This window comes from Odontomachus brunneus, unplaced genomic scaffold (genome assembly GCF_010583005.1).
Source record: "Odontomachus brunneus isolate Ranch 3 - 2012 unplaced genomic scaffold, Obru_v1 Obru_scaffold_128, whole genome shotgun sequence".
Lineage (NCBI taxonomy): Eukaryota > Metazoa > Arthropoda > Insecta > Hymenoptera > Formicidae > Odontomachus > Odontomachus brunneus.
In genome coordinates this window covers 308,461-324,386 of record NW_022639578.1, presented here as the reverse complement: position 1 = coordinate 324,386, position 15,926 = coordinate 308,461, and the positions used below count along the sequence as shown (strand labels likewise).

Genomic DNA, 15,926 nt, shown 5'->3' with positions numbered 1-15,926 from the left:
ATTCTTATAAATATTAATGAATATAGAGTTTTCTTTGTATATACAATGATGCTATCAAACTTTTTTGTCGTGATCTTTTCATGTCATCTTTTCACGTTTGACTCTACCTGACGTAACCGATCGCAGGTTTCCGTCCATCTGGTATTTCCGGCTGGTCGACCACCCGCGGTGGGCGTGATCAGCCGTACTCAGGGTGATTGTGCCGCTTCCGATCTTCAATGGCGGCAGGCCGAGACCGAAAGGCGAAAAAGAAGTATGACCTACCCTATTAATGTGGCTCGAAATGTAGCGAGAACGGCGGCGAACACGTCCCGCGTGTTGGTGTCGGACATCGAATTGCTGCCGAGCGCACGACTGGCTTCCGGCTTCGTGGAGATGGTGCGCCACAGACCGCCCAGGATCGGTATGATCTTCGTGGTGCCTGTTTTTGAGATTGAGTCCAATGAACAACCACCGGCGACAAAGCTGGAGCTCCTCGCCGCCTGCCGTGCTGGTCTGGCAGTGTATTTTCATAGGTACTCAGATAGCACAGCGACATTTTATAAATGTGTTGTTCTATGATAATTTTTCGATACTTATATATTCTATGAATGTACTAAAACGCCATTATATGTTCATAGTACGTTCACAGTATATCCATATGACAGAACTATAAATGGTCTATGAATGTGCGCAGAATATTTGCAAAATATAGCAAAATAATTAATTATTAATTTTGTTTCTACAATTACAGAGAAATAATTCAAATATTTTATCTCGTAGCTACGCACCATTACTATAATATAATAAATACATATTACTATTTGGAAATGTTAATTTTATATATAATAGATGCATATTGCTATTTGGAAACGTTATGAAAATTTTATAGTTATCTGAACGCATTACACATAAATCTTATAGATGTTCTGAGAACATACTTTCTCGTTATAAATATAAATCTCTGCTTACAATACTGTACGTATATTCGTGGAATATCAGATTCGAATATTCTGGAATTAAATATATTCGTATCTCATATTCATAGCATATTCATAGAATATTTTGAATATATCTGCAAAGGTTTCTTGTTCTCATAGGTTTTGCAAGCTAGACAGGTCGTTTAGACGTCCTGAATTCAGAATTGTCAATTATTCTCTCATGTTACGAGAAACAAATTGAAGTTTGTTTATATACATTACATGGGAGTAAGAGAATGAGACCTTTCTCACAGGTTCCTCTGTCCACACTGCCAGCGATTTCCCGGGCTGACGAGATGGATGATCAGGCCGGATCCGGGTAAGGTTCGGCCGCTAATTATTACCAGAAGGGAATATCCGCATCATAGGTGGGAGCCGGTTTTCATCGGTACTCGCGAGGATCCGCTTTACACGGAGGAGATGTCTTGGGAAGGAAAGCAAGACAAAATGGCCCAGGTATAGAAAGTAATAGGTATTCTCTTCAAGCATGCAGATTCTCTCTTGAAACACGATGTAATAAAGATTTACAAACGAAATAAAATCGTTTCAGACGTCCCAGATTCATAACGCCCCAGATAGCACAAAATATTCTGAAATTTTTTTATATTGAATGCACTTAGGACGTCTTAGCGCATACCCAAGAACATCTTGGATACAATTAGGATGATTTTGTGATGTTTGAGATTCTGATGATAATTTTTTGCTTACTGGGGCTAAATGGAACTTACTCCGTATTAATAGTTGTCACTTGAAACTCGCCTCAGGTGAGACGCAGATTTTAATTTAGAGTTTGACGTGAATTTTCAGCTGATTCATTGTGAATGTAATGTCACATGCATTATATAATTCAAATAAAAAACTTACCTAAATTCAGATCTGAGTGTCTTCTATGATCTGAGTAAGACAAGTTTCAAATAACAGTTATTAATACGAACTTTAGATAAATATTAAAAACAGCTCGTATAATTTCACGACAAATGATGGTTTGTCTTTTTGGTTAGCAATTTTATTATCCACTTGTAGATGTTCGAGATGTGTCTTCTGAATTATCGGTTAGTCGTGCTCGATGGTGCCTTTTTAGTGCATACGCCGGGGATCAAGCGGAAAACGCGCAAAATCAGCGTGGCTACACAGGAGTTCTTTCGGCCGCATGAGAGAAGAAACGCGAGGATCTATCAACGCGTGATAAAGCGTTTAATCAAGCAATATCCGATCAATCGTAGGTGCGCGCAGTGAGGTTAGAAATTAATAATGCATAATTCTTACCTAACCACCTACCTACTTAAATACCTACTTGCCTACCTAAACCGAGAGACCGCTTAGACACGCACGGTGCCTGGTATATCAGCGTATATCGATGATAGGAAAATATTTTTCGGCGACGTCGAATTTTTTTATTAGGCTTAGGGAAAAGAGACACGAGTTACTATTATATATTATAGAATTGTTTTTTCACTGCAGAAATAAAAGTTTTTACACGGAGCGCTCGGCTGCAAAATTTATTTCCATGATGCATTTCAACTGAATGTACAAATACATGATAACTCAGATATTTATAAATATGCTTATAAGCCTTATAAGTCAGAAGGCTTATAAGTCACATTTATCAATTTTTTGATAAGCTAACAGTTAAATTATGTCTGTTTTACTTCTCCTTCAAATCAGAAAAAGTAGACATAATTTGATTGTAGTTACGCTTACTTACTAAGTCGGAAAATTTTTAAAGGCATTTTCATCGATAAAAGAGAATTCGGAATAAAGATCTTAGTTTTCTTATCTTTAAACTTTCTTCGTGCAATATACGAAATTAGCCTGATCGTTAGAAAAGAATTTCGTAACAGATACGTCAAGGTAAACTTCTAATGGTCACTGTCGTTCAGTGTCACACAGGACGCTATTTCAACGAACACACCGCTAGTGGCGCTGAGAACGCTAGAGATATAAAAAGAAATGGACTATGGTCGCCATTTTGCTCGAGCGCAAATAAACTGTTACTTTATGATAAATTATCGGAAAACGTTTTATGGCACGATAATATAACATTAACAAGCTACTACGTTAATAAGAGTAAACAGACCCTAGCATCGTGAAATCGGATCAATGTGGTCGGTTACTTTCTAGGTCCAACGGCTCTATTGATTCGTGGTCGTACGTAATATCACCGATGACCGCAAAACAACTTTTTCTCCTCAATTCTCGTTAAATAACTACGTATACTAACACGTATGATAAAGTTTTATAAAAAAATACGTAAACACTGTATCTGCGATAAAACGCTGATACATCGAATTGCCGAAATAAAATAGCGAAGGGAAACCATCGCTGACTCCATGGAGACGTCCATACAGAAAACAATATAAGAAAAGAAAGACATCTAGCAAGGGCAAGAGAGACAGAAAGAGAGAGAGAGTGGGGGTGAACAAGAGACTCCTACTATACAGATAAAATCGGGTGTAATCGGACGCGCTCGTCGGTTTTGCCGGGTGTACTTTTTACCGGAACATCGAGACGCGTTGGAGTTCAAGCAATTATTCATTAATAGAGATATCTCGCGGTCTCACGACGTCGCCGGTGTCTGACCGTCAAGCGAGCGGAATGATCACGCGGCCAATAGATTCGTTATCTCGATTGCATGACAACTATTCCTCGTGGTGGTGGTCGTGGTCGTGGTGGTAGTGGTGTCGATACGTCGACCAACGGTCGTTGGTCGCATTGGTGACGAATTCGATCTTTATCGCTGATCTCAGCTACCGGCAGGGAGATAGCGAAGAGGCGTTCAACGTTGACCGGCGATTGCGCGACTCTCTTTGGTGCGCGCCCGTATCTAAGGGTATCGACAGTCACCGTTTTCGTGACGATACGACGCGTGCTACAAAGCGCGCCACACCACACCACACCACACCACACCACTGCATTACTACTATTACTCATCGTCATAGGCGCTGTCCGTAACGCGAACACGCGCGTTCCGCATTCTGGTCCGTCCGGTGGCGTGTCTCAGACCGCGCGGTACATGACGAGTTGACTCCAGGTAAGTGTGTTGGTCGCCGTTCACGCGATTCTCGTGGATCCCCGTCGCGCGAGATTTCTTGTCCCGACGTATGTTTATTTGTGCGACAATATTTTCCCGTCCCTACTCTGAACTTGATAGTGTATATGTTTAATAAATGGCGATAAGCCAGAAAGACACAACAATGATTGCTCAATGAACTTTTATTGGACTTTTCTTAAGTATGATTTCTTCTTTATTCTGTATGATTACGCCTATACGATAATGAATAGTTTATGATAGAATAGTGATACCCAGAATGTGTTGTTTATATATTGATTTAGGCTCATATTCTCGATCCTCTTTTATCTATAAAAGTACCTTTAAAAGAGGCTTAGGACCTACCTAATTGGTTGAGAAGCTATATTCAAGGCATTTTTATCGATAAAAGAGGGTTTAGAATATGGGCCTTAGTATTTGTAGCTTCTACTCAAATTCTCAGAAGAGGAATTATTAAATAAAATATTTTCTCTTGCAGGACACAGGCAAATGAATATCCTGAGTAATGTGTCTGCGGCCTTTTGGTCACCAGATATCTGGTTGCCGCCTAATATAACATGGCAGGATATCAGTCCAACTGCAGACAATAAATATGCTAATTATCAACACTTGATATATCCCTTGCCTATGGCATTTATTCTTCTAGGGATAAGATATACTCTTGAAAGGTAGGTTTATCATTAAGTTAAGGTTTTCTCCTGTAATCTATATTTCTTTTTCAAATATTATTTCTATTCCTAAGACATTTGATATGTATTATATATATTACTACTAATAAATTTATGAATGTAGATAAATTGATTATAATATCTGTTGCAAACAAATTTCATTACAAAAATAAACTACTGTTGTAATTAATATAATTTCTCAAATAGGTACTGGTTTGCTCCTTTTGGAAAATCACTTAGTATTAAAAATACAAGGAGTAAAAAAGCAGTGCCCAATGAAATACTAGAAAAGGCATATCTTAGTAAGAAAACTAAGCATAAGCAAGTGAGTAATTCATTTTGTGAAGAAACCTTATATAATCTAATACATAATCAAATTTAACATTTTTGTATATTATACAATACTGATCAATATTACAATTGCTAGCAATATAACCAATATATTTTATTATGCAAAGTTTTTTATGGGTATATACATATAAATAACTGCGGAATTATAAATATATCAATAATAGCTAAAACTATTGAATGTTGCCCAAATTATCACAAAATAAAAGGATGAAATCAGTGGGAAGAGATGGGATATTCAGGCTTCATGTATCCTATATTTTTGTCATGGTCTTAGAGAGTAACTATGCAAAATTTGATCCAAATTGGTCAAAGAGTTCAGGAGTATAGAGGAGACAGACATTCTACTTTACACACACACACACACACACACATGTGTATATATATATATATATATATATATATATATATATATACCATATATATATACACACAAATAGAATAAATAATTAATATAAATATATAACATGTTAATTACTAACTGATGTATTTATATATGTATTACATCTATGGCTGTGTTTAACAAAAACGCAGTAGTTGAGTAGTGATTGACTTTTAGGAGTTAGCTGTAATTGGCAGGTCTAAAAGTATATATAAATTTTAAATTATTTTTATTCGGCATTTATATAACTATTTGGTTAAGCACAAGCTATATTGGTTGCATTCTGATATTCATTGTTGGTACTGAAAATTTATAGTTTATATTACATATGAATTTTTACTAAAAATAGTGAATATTGGAATGTTGTTATCATTATGTAATCTATGTTATCTATGTGGTCCTTTTGATCTGTGATCTATAGATGCGTTTTGTAATACACATATGTCTGTATTTATTTATAGTTTATATTATGTGTACTGTAGAAAATGCGCGCATATGCGTATTACAGAACGTAGCCTGTATGATCTGTTATCCATGTCGTCATTTTGTAACCTACAAATATGTTTTAAGATACTGGGATTGGCTAAACAATTAGATTGGACAGAAAGGCAAGTGGAAAGATGGCTTCGATTACGTCGTTCTCAGGACAAGCCATCTACTCTTACAAAGTTTTGTGAAAATAGGTTGGTTATTATTCTTATTTACTGTATATATGTATCAAGTATATATATCAAATGCAGTATATATTAAGAATATACATATAATTTTATCTTGCTTTGCAGTTGGAGATGTTTGTATTATATATATTCATTTTTCTATGGCCTTATTGTCCTATGGGATAAGCCATGGCTATGGGATATAAATCATTGTTACTATAATTATCCTTACCACCCTGTTACTAATGATATATGGTGGTATTATATGGTATCAATGGCATTTTATTGGTCATTAAGTTTCTCTCAATTCTTTGACGTAAAGAGGAAAGATTTCTGGCAAATGTTTATTCATCACATAGCTACTATTGCACTCATGTGTTTCTCATGGGTTGGTAATCTAATGAGGATTGGCACTCTGGTTTTACTGGTACACGATTGTGCAGACATATTTTTGGAGGTAAGAATCTAAAGAGAAAATCACTTCAATAGTCTATATTTTATTTTATGTACACGTTTATTTTGTAGGCAGCGAAAATGGCAAAATATGCAAATTATCAGAAATTATGTGATTTCATATTTGCTATTTTTACAATTCTGTGGATTGTGACACGTATGGGTATATATCCATTTTGGATAATTTATAGGTATGTACTCTTTAAAATTCCTGTACTCTTTAGAATTCCTGTCCTCTTATGTAAACTAATTGAATCTTAAGTGAAAATTGTACTAATACGGATTATATATTGCAGCACATCTATAGAGGCGCCTAAAATAGTGCCGATGTTCCCTGCGTATTATATTTTTAATTTTCTATTAATTTTACTACTGTTTCTCCACGCGATTTGGACTTATTTAATCCTTAAGATCGCATATAACGCTTTCAATGCTGGTCAGGTACGTGCTGCTGATTTATATAGATTGTCGCGTGCACGTTCGTTGAGACATTTTTTCAATGTTAACGAATAAATACCCCTGTATATACATGCTCTAATCTTTTTTTGTGGAAAAAATATTACAGATGGAAGGTGATATTCGCAGTAATAGCAGCGACGAAGTATCCGACACTTCGGTCAATAATACTCCTATAAACAGTACCGCAAATTACATTAATAAATCGAATTCAAGACCAAAAGTCCACTAACAAAAAGCATGCTAGACGAGTTATTATACAGAGACCATTTTAAGGCAGAAAATTGGTCCAAATATTTTAGTGTCAGGTGCTAATCTCTATCTTCCTGCAAATATAATACAATTATAATAAAGCTTTCAATACGTTTTAATCTTGTAATGCAAGATGCTAACATTTAACATATCTACTTTTAATCTCACAAAATTAAAACGTATTAAATCTACTTCCTTTTCGGTAATATTCTTTTAAAACATTTCGATGCTTTTTGTCACAATTGTCTTGTCTGCAATTCTGTCATTTGTTGTGCATTTTTGTTACAAGTATTATATATTACATAGCGAATACAACGAAAACTAGTAGAACAATTCTTATTATCTGTATCACTTATTTATACCTACTTTAAGTATTAATGTAAGTCTACATTTCTTTAAATGATTTTTTAATGCTTAGTTAAGCTAAGTATGGACCAAAGCTGCAAGATGTTCAATGTTTGAACTTCGTCGACCGTTTAAAATTCCTTAATATCATGTACTTTGAAAAATATATTTATTTATTTTCATATACTTTTATGTGATCGTGTCAGTTGGTAATTGAAAGAATGATAAATAAGAGATACAATAATAAATTTCTTCTAATTAATCGCACAATCTCTTTTTCTTTTTCTTGCACTAACTCATTCTATCTAAAAAGGATCTCTCTTATGCGAATAAAATTGAGAACAAAGATCAATGAAATATATTTGTGTGTTAGTGCGTAATCCAAACTGCGATGAAATTATTTAGTTTAAAATAAGTATGCGCTGCAACAACGTGTATGTCGCGACACTTATGCCTCTTAAAACGTAAGATGCAATTTCTATATTAAAAATTATGATATATGAACGAAATAATGTATAAAGCTTTTAGATGTACAATCGAAAATTAAAAGTGAGCTAATAAGAGCCTAAAATACTGGTATATTTACGCTAAATTGTATTGCAATATTAAGACACTAATATACAAAAATTATAACTAACGTTTTGTTTTCGTTTAGGTTATCGTTAGTGTTATACATAAAAATATAGGATGATGCGATCGTGTTAAAATAAATATTTATTAAATTAAATATTAAAAAATAAATATTTATCCTGGAGAAGTCTCAAGGTAAAGAAAATTGTAAGAATTGTATAGTAGGCTGCAAAAATGGTTTAGACACAATGAAGTTGGGACAGTCAAAATTGAGTAATTTTTAATGGGCTTATTTAATTATATTATTAAGTAATTATATTATTAATTATTTAGTGCTCTTAATTATATTTTTCTAATATTTTTTTCTTATAAAAATATATACAAATATAAATATATATTCTTATATAAATAAACACGTTTCTAATCGTAACATTATATAGTTAAATAAAGATCCGTAAAAGCTAAAACAAGTATTAGTGGTGTTATGTGTAATATAAATTGTGATTTTGAAAAAGTTGTTTTTTCTCTTGAATTTCGTTGCCTTGTGATCGTATCATCCTGTATTCTTAAAATATATTTAGGAATATAATTATTTACTTAATAATTATTTATTAAGTTATATATATTCTGGAAATGTGGTCAAAATATTAGTTATTATCTTTATAACGATTTTAATATAGTATATCAAAGTCATTTTAAAATATGATTATGCAGAATATACATATAATTAGTACAAAAACATCAACGTTTCAGTAATCCACTTTTATTTTTCGATTATTGCGCATAAGTTACTTTGTCGTGCTATTTAGTGACAAAATCGTATAAAAATATTGCAACTGTAATAATGTGTAATAATGAATTTTTATGACGTATGGGAAATTAATGTTTGACTTGGTTGCGTCACTGATTGAAGTGTACTGCTACTCGCATACTTCTATTTTTCTCAACGAATATACAATTATGTAAATGCATTGTAACATTTTTTCTTGTGTGTGAAACTTTACAAGTCATTGGTTTTAAATACTTTTACGTAACACGATTGCATCCATCTGTATCGCCAATAAAATTTTTTTGTTGATTCTTGAATTTCATTGTTTTACTTCTTTACTGTTTTCTTTTGAGATGAAATAAAATGAAATTTTTGTTGACTGTTGAAGCTGTAGCGTGTAATCGTATCTAGAGTTGTTTTAAAACATCCGCTATTAGTATAAGATTTCTCCCGTTTTAGGGCGCATTCGAAAACGTCAGACTGCTTTTTCTCTCTTTTTATCTCATTCTCGTATCTCTTGTACTCATTGAAATATATATTATCTGGAACGCGCGCTGCCTCTTGAGGCGTGCGGGATGAGAGAGAGGTTCGTTGTTTCCTCTCTTATACTTGTCTGGTTCATAGTATAATCGAAAGTGGGGAGAATGTGATACAATCAAAGTTAAAAGTTAGAGATAATATGAAAAGCAATAACCACTGAATGGCAATGACTTAAGCTTATAAACGAAAGTTTAAGATATAAAAAAAATATATATGTTTTTTCTCATTTATTAGTATTCATTTATCGACTTATCATTAAGAAAAACAAAGCAAAGATGGCTCCTAATTCGGAAATTCAGCTTATGTTTAGAAATCAACCGACTTAGCTTTTGGTTCAGACTGTACTAGACAAAGACAGAGCGCTGACTGAGACCTACAAACATGCTCTCTCTCATCCCGCAATACTCAAGAGGTAGCGCGCGTTCCAGATAGTATATATTTCAGTGCTTGTATTCCAATATAGCGTGTGCACCCGAATGACGTTCGCACCGAACGCACCTCATGGCTTCTGCACACAGGACGCGGTAATGCTTGCCACGCGGCGGAAGCCCGCGCGACAGCCAATCAATATGTTGTTTTTCCGTAAGAGCTAGAAGGTTATTACAGAAAACAGCATATTGATTGACTGTCACGCGAACTTCCGCTGCGCGGCAAGCATTACCGCGTCCTGTGTGCAGGAGCCATAAGTGTAGAATAATTAAAAAGTGTGATATTAATGTAAGTTTCAATGATACTGCGATGAGTTCTTGATTTCTTGGATATTGTCGTGAGCAGGAAAATTTACAAGAAAAATTTCAAGATTTGATAAACTCTCTTTCATGTACTTACAAAATAATGGTTCCGCGAAAGAAATATTCTTGTAAGTTTTCCGAATGTAGTAATAGTTACTACGTAAACGTTGATGGAAGCATTAACAAACATTTTTACAAATTTCCGAAAAATCATGATCTTTGTGCGAAATGGAAAATTATTTGTGGCATTGGCATGTCCGTAAACTGTCAGAGGATGCACGTTTGCGAGGATCATTTCCGAACAGTAGATTTTGTTAACTGTACAAAGCATTTATTGAACCCAAATGTAGTACCGAAAAAAATTGAAGAAGCAGATAATTTAATTCCAGTACAAATATCGCCTCCTTTGTCAACCGATAAAATTGGCCTGAATTACTGTCGTCCGTTAAATGATGCCAATGCATCTACCGTACATACAAATTCATTCAACAGCCATGTAAATGTTGACACTGTGTGTGAAGAAAATCCTGCTCGCCCACATGATGACACTAATACGTTAGATATTGCTATTAGTAATAATAGTAAAGATGCTAATTATTCTGTAGACGATGTAAATAATGAGAAAGTATGTGCGGATGCAGTAATGTGTATATGCGATGAGGAAACCTGTAAAGATTCATGTGCTGTTAACAAAGAGAATAATTCTCCAAATAAGACTTGTTCAAATAGTATCGTCAAAAATTGTCTGCAAAGAGTCGAGAGTTTACGTTCAAAGGCAGGGATTTCTTCAGAGACAGAGTTAGAACGATACAGACGCATATATGCAATTAAACGTGCAATATCGGTTAAACTATCAAAAATGAAAAAAAAAATGGCAGACACGAAGAACGAATTAGCAGATTTGAAAAAGAAATATTACAACAATGTTTTCGAATGCATTAGTACAAAACTGAACGACGTTACCAAAGCATTCATTAACTCTCAATTATTGAATGCTTCGCACAAAAACTTCGGAAAAAGATGGACAGAACAAGATAAGATATTTGCCTTGTCCATGTATAAGCGTGATCCTTCTCTTTATAAGTTTTTGCGTGAATATTTCGAGTTGCCATCTCCGCGTAATCTGCAGCGTATTTTATCAAAGATTCCATTTGAAACGGGAATAAACGAAGCCCTTTTGAAACAGTTAAAAGTTAAAATAGATGACATGCATGAACGGAATAGATATGCTTCAATAATTTTTGATGAGGTGTCTTTAAGCAAAGGTTTCCATTATGAAGCTCACAAACAGATCATTAGTGGTTATAAGGATCTAGGTGAGTTGGGTCGAACTGCAAATGCAGCTAATCATGCACTTGTTTTTCTGATCGCGATATACGGAAATCGTGGAAGAAAGTTATAGCTTATTACTTTACGACAGATACAATATCCTGCAATAATCTTAAATTTTTGTTAAAACATATAATTGAGCAGCTGCAAGATATTGGTATCAAAATCAAAGCTACAATTTGTGATTACGACTCAACTCAACGAAGAGCCTTGTCAAAATTGAGTAAAGAAAATAACGTTAAACAAACCTCGTACACGTTCATGATTCGATCAGAAGAAATACTAATAATCTTCGATGTCCCGCATTTATTGAAAAACACGTAACACCTTGCTCCGCTCGGTTATAAAATTTGATGCACATAAAGTTGCTAAATTTTTGTATATTCACAATGCTTTTAAAGTCGATCAACAATTTCTATTTAAATTTCCATTTAAATTGATTGACTACACATTTCTCGGTCCGAGAACTCGGACCGATTTCTAGTATCGTGGACATTAGGCTTTACATGGGAGCATCGAGCGTTGAGCGTTAAAGCGGTAGCCAATCAATGTGCCACTTTCCGCAAAAACTATAAGTATACTTCTAGGACCTGATACGTTAATTGGCTAACGCTTTAACGCTCGACGCTGGAACGCTCCCATGATTGGCACCTTGACGCGTATCGTGTGCGAGTCACACGGATATACGGACGGCATTTACGCCGGTGCGTGTACACAGTTTATTGGTCACATATTATCTAAAATATCTTGTAAGATAATATGCAACCAATAAACTGGTTTTATGTAACACAGGGTACGCAACTGGAAAGTACTCAAAGATAGGATAATACTTGTGTCGACTTGTGTCTCTTGTTAGAAAGCAACCATAATTTATCATAAGTTAGGTTTGGTTAGGTCTTAAAACTTGTCACACGTGACGTATCTTATTATGGGAGCGACAATTATGTAAACGATGTAGCAGCATGATGATTTGTCATGTCCATAATTACATGCACCGAATTGCACTCTGTTCTTTCTCTTCATATTTTAAGGTAGGATAAAAGTGTATCGTGGTGCACGTCGTCAAAGAGGGGATCACCTTGATATGTCATTCAAATTTTAGCCGGTCTACGTTTGAGTTTAATTACGTTTTCGGTCGCGTTTTGTTAAACTTATTTGTGCCCGTGATTTCAGAAATATGGGAGGAAAGTGGTCCAGCATGGATCCCTCGCAAGTCGAGGTTCCAGAAATAAAAGCTCTTTTGGATAGAGATCCTTATTTAAAGCCATATGAGAATGACATTCGTCGAAGGTGCTGTATATCTTTATTTATTTATAATTATTTATATATATTTTTTATTTATACAATTCAAACTTTTATATGTATAATTTTTACTACTTGTACAAGTGATAGAATATAACCCTAAAAAGAATTCTTTAATTTTTATAGTTTAGAAAATATAGCTATAAATATAGTACTAAATACAACAATACTTATACTTTTAGGTATGCCTTATTTAAAGATTATACTGAAAACATAGAGACAGGAGATGGAGATTTAAAACAATTTGCAATGGCGTACCAAACTTTTGGAATTCATATTCTGGATGATAATAGTGTTATTGCGAAGGAATGGGCACCTGCTGCACAAGAAGTATTTCTAACTGGAGATTTTAGTAAGAATTTTATACATAGTAATATCTAGCTTCTGACATTATAAGATAATTATTTTTAATTGATGCAATTTTGTAAAGATAATTGGAATAAAACTTCCACACCATATAAAAAATTGGAGTATGGTAAATGGGAACTGCGTTTACCTCCAAATGCAGACGGCAATAGCCCTATAAAACACCTTTCTGAAGTAAAAATTATCATCAAAGATCATAATAATGAATTGCTTGAAAGACTGAGTCCTTGGGCAACTTATGTAACACAGCCAGCAGACAAATCTGAAGGGACTACTTATAGACATCATATATGGCATCCACCTCCAGAAAATGTATTAAATAATTATCATTGGAAATGTCTGCATGCGATATATAATCAGGAGATGTAATAACATATTTGCCTTTCTATTTTTTTAGGTATACAAGTTTAAGCATCCTAAACCAAAGAAACCAGAGAGTCTGAGAATTTATGAATGTCATGTTGGAATTAGTACTCAACAGTTTCGGGTCGGTACTTATTTGGAATTTGCAAAAGATATAATACCAAGAATTGTAAAACAGGGATACAATGCAATACAATTAATGGCAATCATGGAGCATGCTTATTACGCTAGTTTCGGATATCAGGTGTATATTTGCATCTTATGTGTATATTGAATTTTAAAATGTATGAATATGCACAAAGTCAGTTCTAATGTTCCATTCAAATTGATAAGGTGACTTCCTTTTATGCTGCTTCATCTCGTTATGGTACTCCAGAAGAATTAAAGGAATTGATAGATGTGGCGCATCAGCATGGTCTCTATGTGCTGCTGGATATGGTACATTCGCATGCGTCCAAAAATACCTTGGATGGATTGAATATGTTTGATGGTACGGATGCATGTTTCTTTCACACCGGCTCCCGTGGCGAACATCCACTGTGGGACAGTAGACTATTCAATTATGGCGAGTACGAGGTACTCCGATTCTTATTATCCAACTTACGTTGGTACATTGAGGAATATGGCTTCGATGGGTTTAGGTATTTTGTTATTAATCTATCACAATATCGTTCCGATGCTGCGGAAAAGAAATTTATAACATGTGGATAACTTTTGGATGAAATGGTTTGGACATTCGACAGATTCGATGGTGTCACTTCGATGTTGTATCACTCAAGAGGCTTTGGACAAGGTTTCAGTGGACATTATGATGAATATTATGGTCTGAATGTTGATGTGGAAGGTGTAGCATATTTGATGATTGCTAATCACATGTTGCATGACTTGTATCCTGAAATGATCACAATAGCTGAAGATGTTAGTGGAATGCCAGGCGTTTGCAGGTATAAAATATATATTAACGTTAATAAATATTAATGCAAAATAAAAGTTTTACTATATAATAAAAAAATTTTTCTTGTATAAAATAATTTATGATTTATATATCTTCTTTTTTTTCTTAAGGCCAGTTGTTGAAGGTGGTGTGGGATTCGATTATCGATTAGCTATGGCTATTCCCGACAAATGGATTAAGTTGTTAAAAGAGGTGAAAGATGAAGATTGGAAAGTTGGGGAAATTTGTTGGACATTGTCCAATCGAAGATGGATGGAGAAAACGGTGGCTTATTCCGAATCTCACGATCAGGCTCTCGTAGGCGACAAAACAATAGCTTTTTGGCTTATGGATAAGGAGATGTATACGCATATGAGTCTTCTTTCACCTAGCGATATTATTTCGCGTGGTATTGCTCTCCACAATCTAATCACGTTGATCACGCATGCTTTGGGTGGCGAAGCTTATCTGAACTTTATGGGTGAGTAACGTGCTCACATAAACTTACATAAGATATTCTATTTTTAAATATGTGTTGAACTTAGAAGGAAGGCAAGTAATAACGATTTTAAGTTGGTATATGAAAATATATGTTGTATAGGCAATGAATTTGGCCATCCTGAATGGCTTGACTTTCCAAGGGTTGGAAACGGAAATAGTTATCATTACGCGAGACGTCAGTGGAATTTGGTGGATGATGAGTTGCTCAAGTACAGATACATGAATAATTGGGATCGTGCTATAAACATGCTCGAAGAAAAATACGGATGGTTACATGCTAACCCTGTAAAGTAACTTTTATATGTTTCTACGTTTATCCTTCCACACTTATTAGAACTTAAAGAAACTGCACGAATTGAATGTTCAACGTGATTTAAGTGATAAAGATTGAGTTTGGAATTGTAATTTGTAGGGCTATGTGAGTTGGAAGCATGAAGACGACAAGGTGATTGTCTTCGACCGAGCTGATCTTGTGTTTGTCTTCAATTTCCATCCAAACAAATCGTTTGCCGATTATCCAGTTGGTATAAAAAATCCAGGATCTTACAAAATCGTTCTATGCAGTGACGATGAACAGTTTGGGGGACAAACTCGAGTAGACGTGAATGTGCAGCATTCCACGCAACCAGAATCATTTTCTGCATATCCACACAAAATGATGGTCTACATTCCGTGCCGTACAGCCATAGTTTACGTACAAGCTGGTAATATATACGAATATAACGTTTTATATTAATATACTATACTTCTAGAAAAAAAAAATAATATTAATTAAATTTTATTACTAATTGAATTTCAGATTCATAAACATTACCTCTGAATCGTGAGTGAAAACTATTAAAAATAGTAAGATTATATATATACATAGATTATATATATACAAGATTATATATATAAAGGTATAATAAAGATATTATTTTTGTAGAATACAATTCACAGGCCCTTTTTTATGA

At 34.4% G+C, this 15,926-nt stretch overlaps 3 protein-coding genes across 7 annotated transcripts in view; all 3 read left to right on the top strand.

The window, feature by feature from the left end:
- The window catches only part of LOC116849914 (beta-1,4-glucuronyltransferase 1-like), a 5,890-nt gene extending 3,449 nt beyond the window's left edge, over positions 1-2,441 (top strand). For 3 of the 4 annotated variants that reach the window (XM_032827568.1, XM_032827567.1, XM_032827566.1), the window contains 3 exons: positions 127-515; positions 1,214-1,415; positions 1,983-2,195. In XM_032827568.1, coding sequence (XP_032683459.1) covers positions 127-515; positions 1,214-1,415; positions 1,983-2,195 — 804 coding nt within the window. Of the gene's footprint in view, positions 1-126; positions 516-1,213; positions 1,416-1,982 lie in introns of all 4 variants that reach the window. The other variant, XM_032827569.1, reaches the window with a different exon arrangement.
- Positions 2,442-3,432: 991 nt separating this feature from the next.
- On the top strand, positions 3,433-8,205 carry LOC116849916 (ceramide synthase 6). Its single transcript, XM_032827570.1, has 8 exons — positions 3,433-3,990; positions 4,487-4,676; positions 4,884-5,001; positions 5,977-6,089; positions 6,189-6,519; positions 6,588-6,706; positions 6,812-6,956; positions 7,081-8,205. Exons 2-8 carry the CDS (start codon positions 4,498-4,500, stop codon positions 7,201-7,203), a joined length of 1,128 nt encoding a protein of 375 aa, XP_032683461.1. The 5' UTR covers positions 3,433-3,990; positions 4,487-4,497; the 3' UTR covers positions 7,204-8,205.
- Positions 8,206-12,368: 4,163 nt separating this feature from the next.
- On the top strand, positions 12,369-15,905 carry LOC116849924 (1,4-alpha-glucan-branching enzyme). 2 transcript variants are annotated; one of them, XM_032827587.1, is made up of 11 exons: positions 12,369-12,538; positions 12,681-12,797; positions 12,992-13,161; positions 13,240-13,487; positions 13,573-13,782; positions 13,872-14,179; positions 14,282-14,482; positions 14,604-14,953; positions 15,074-15,258; positions 15,386-15,677; positions 15,773-15,905. In XM_032827587.1, the coding sequence occupies exons 1-11, from the start codon at positions 12,483-12,485 to the stop codon at positions 15,778-15,780; spliced, it is 2,145 nt and encodes a 714-aa protein (XP_032683478.1). In that variant the 5' UTR covers positions 12,369-12,482; the 3' UTR covers positions 15,781-15,905. The 2 variants fall into 2 exon arrangements, with proteins under 2 accessions (XP_032683478.1, XP_032683479.1); XM_032827588.1 differs by lacking the exon at positions 15,773-15,905 and having other exon boundaries at positions 15,074-15,263; positions 15,386-15,537.
- The last annotated feature ends 21 nt before the right edge of the window (positions 15,906-15,926 follow it).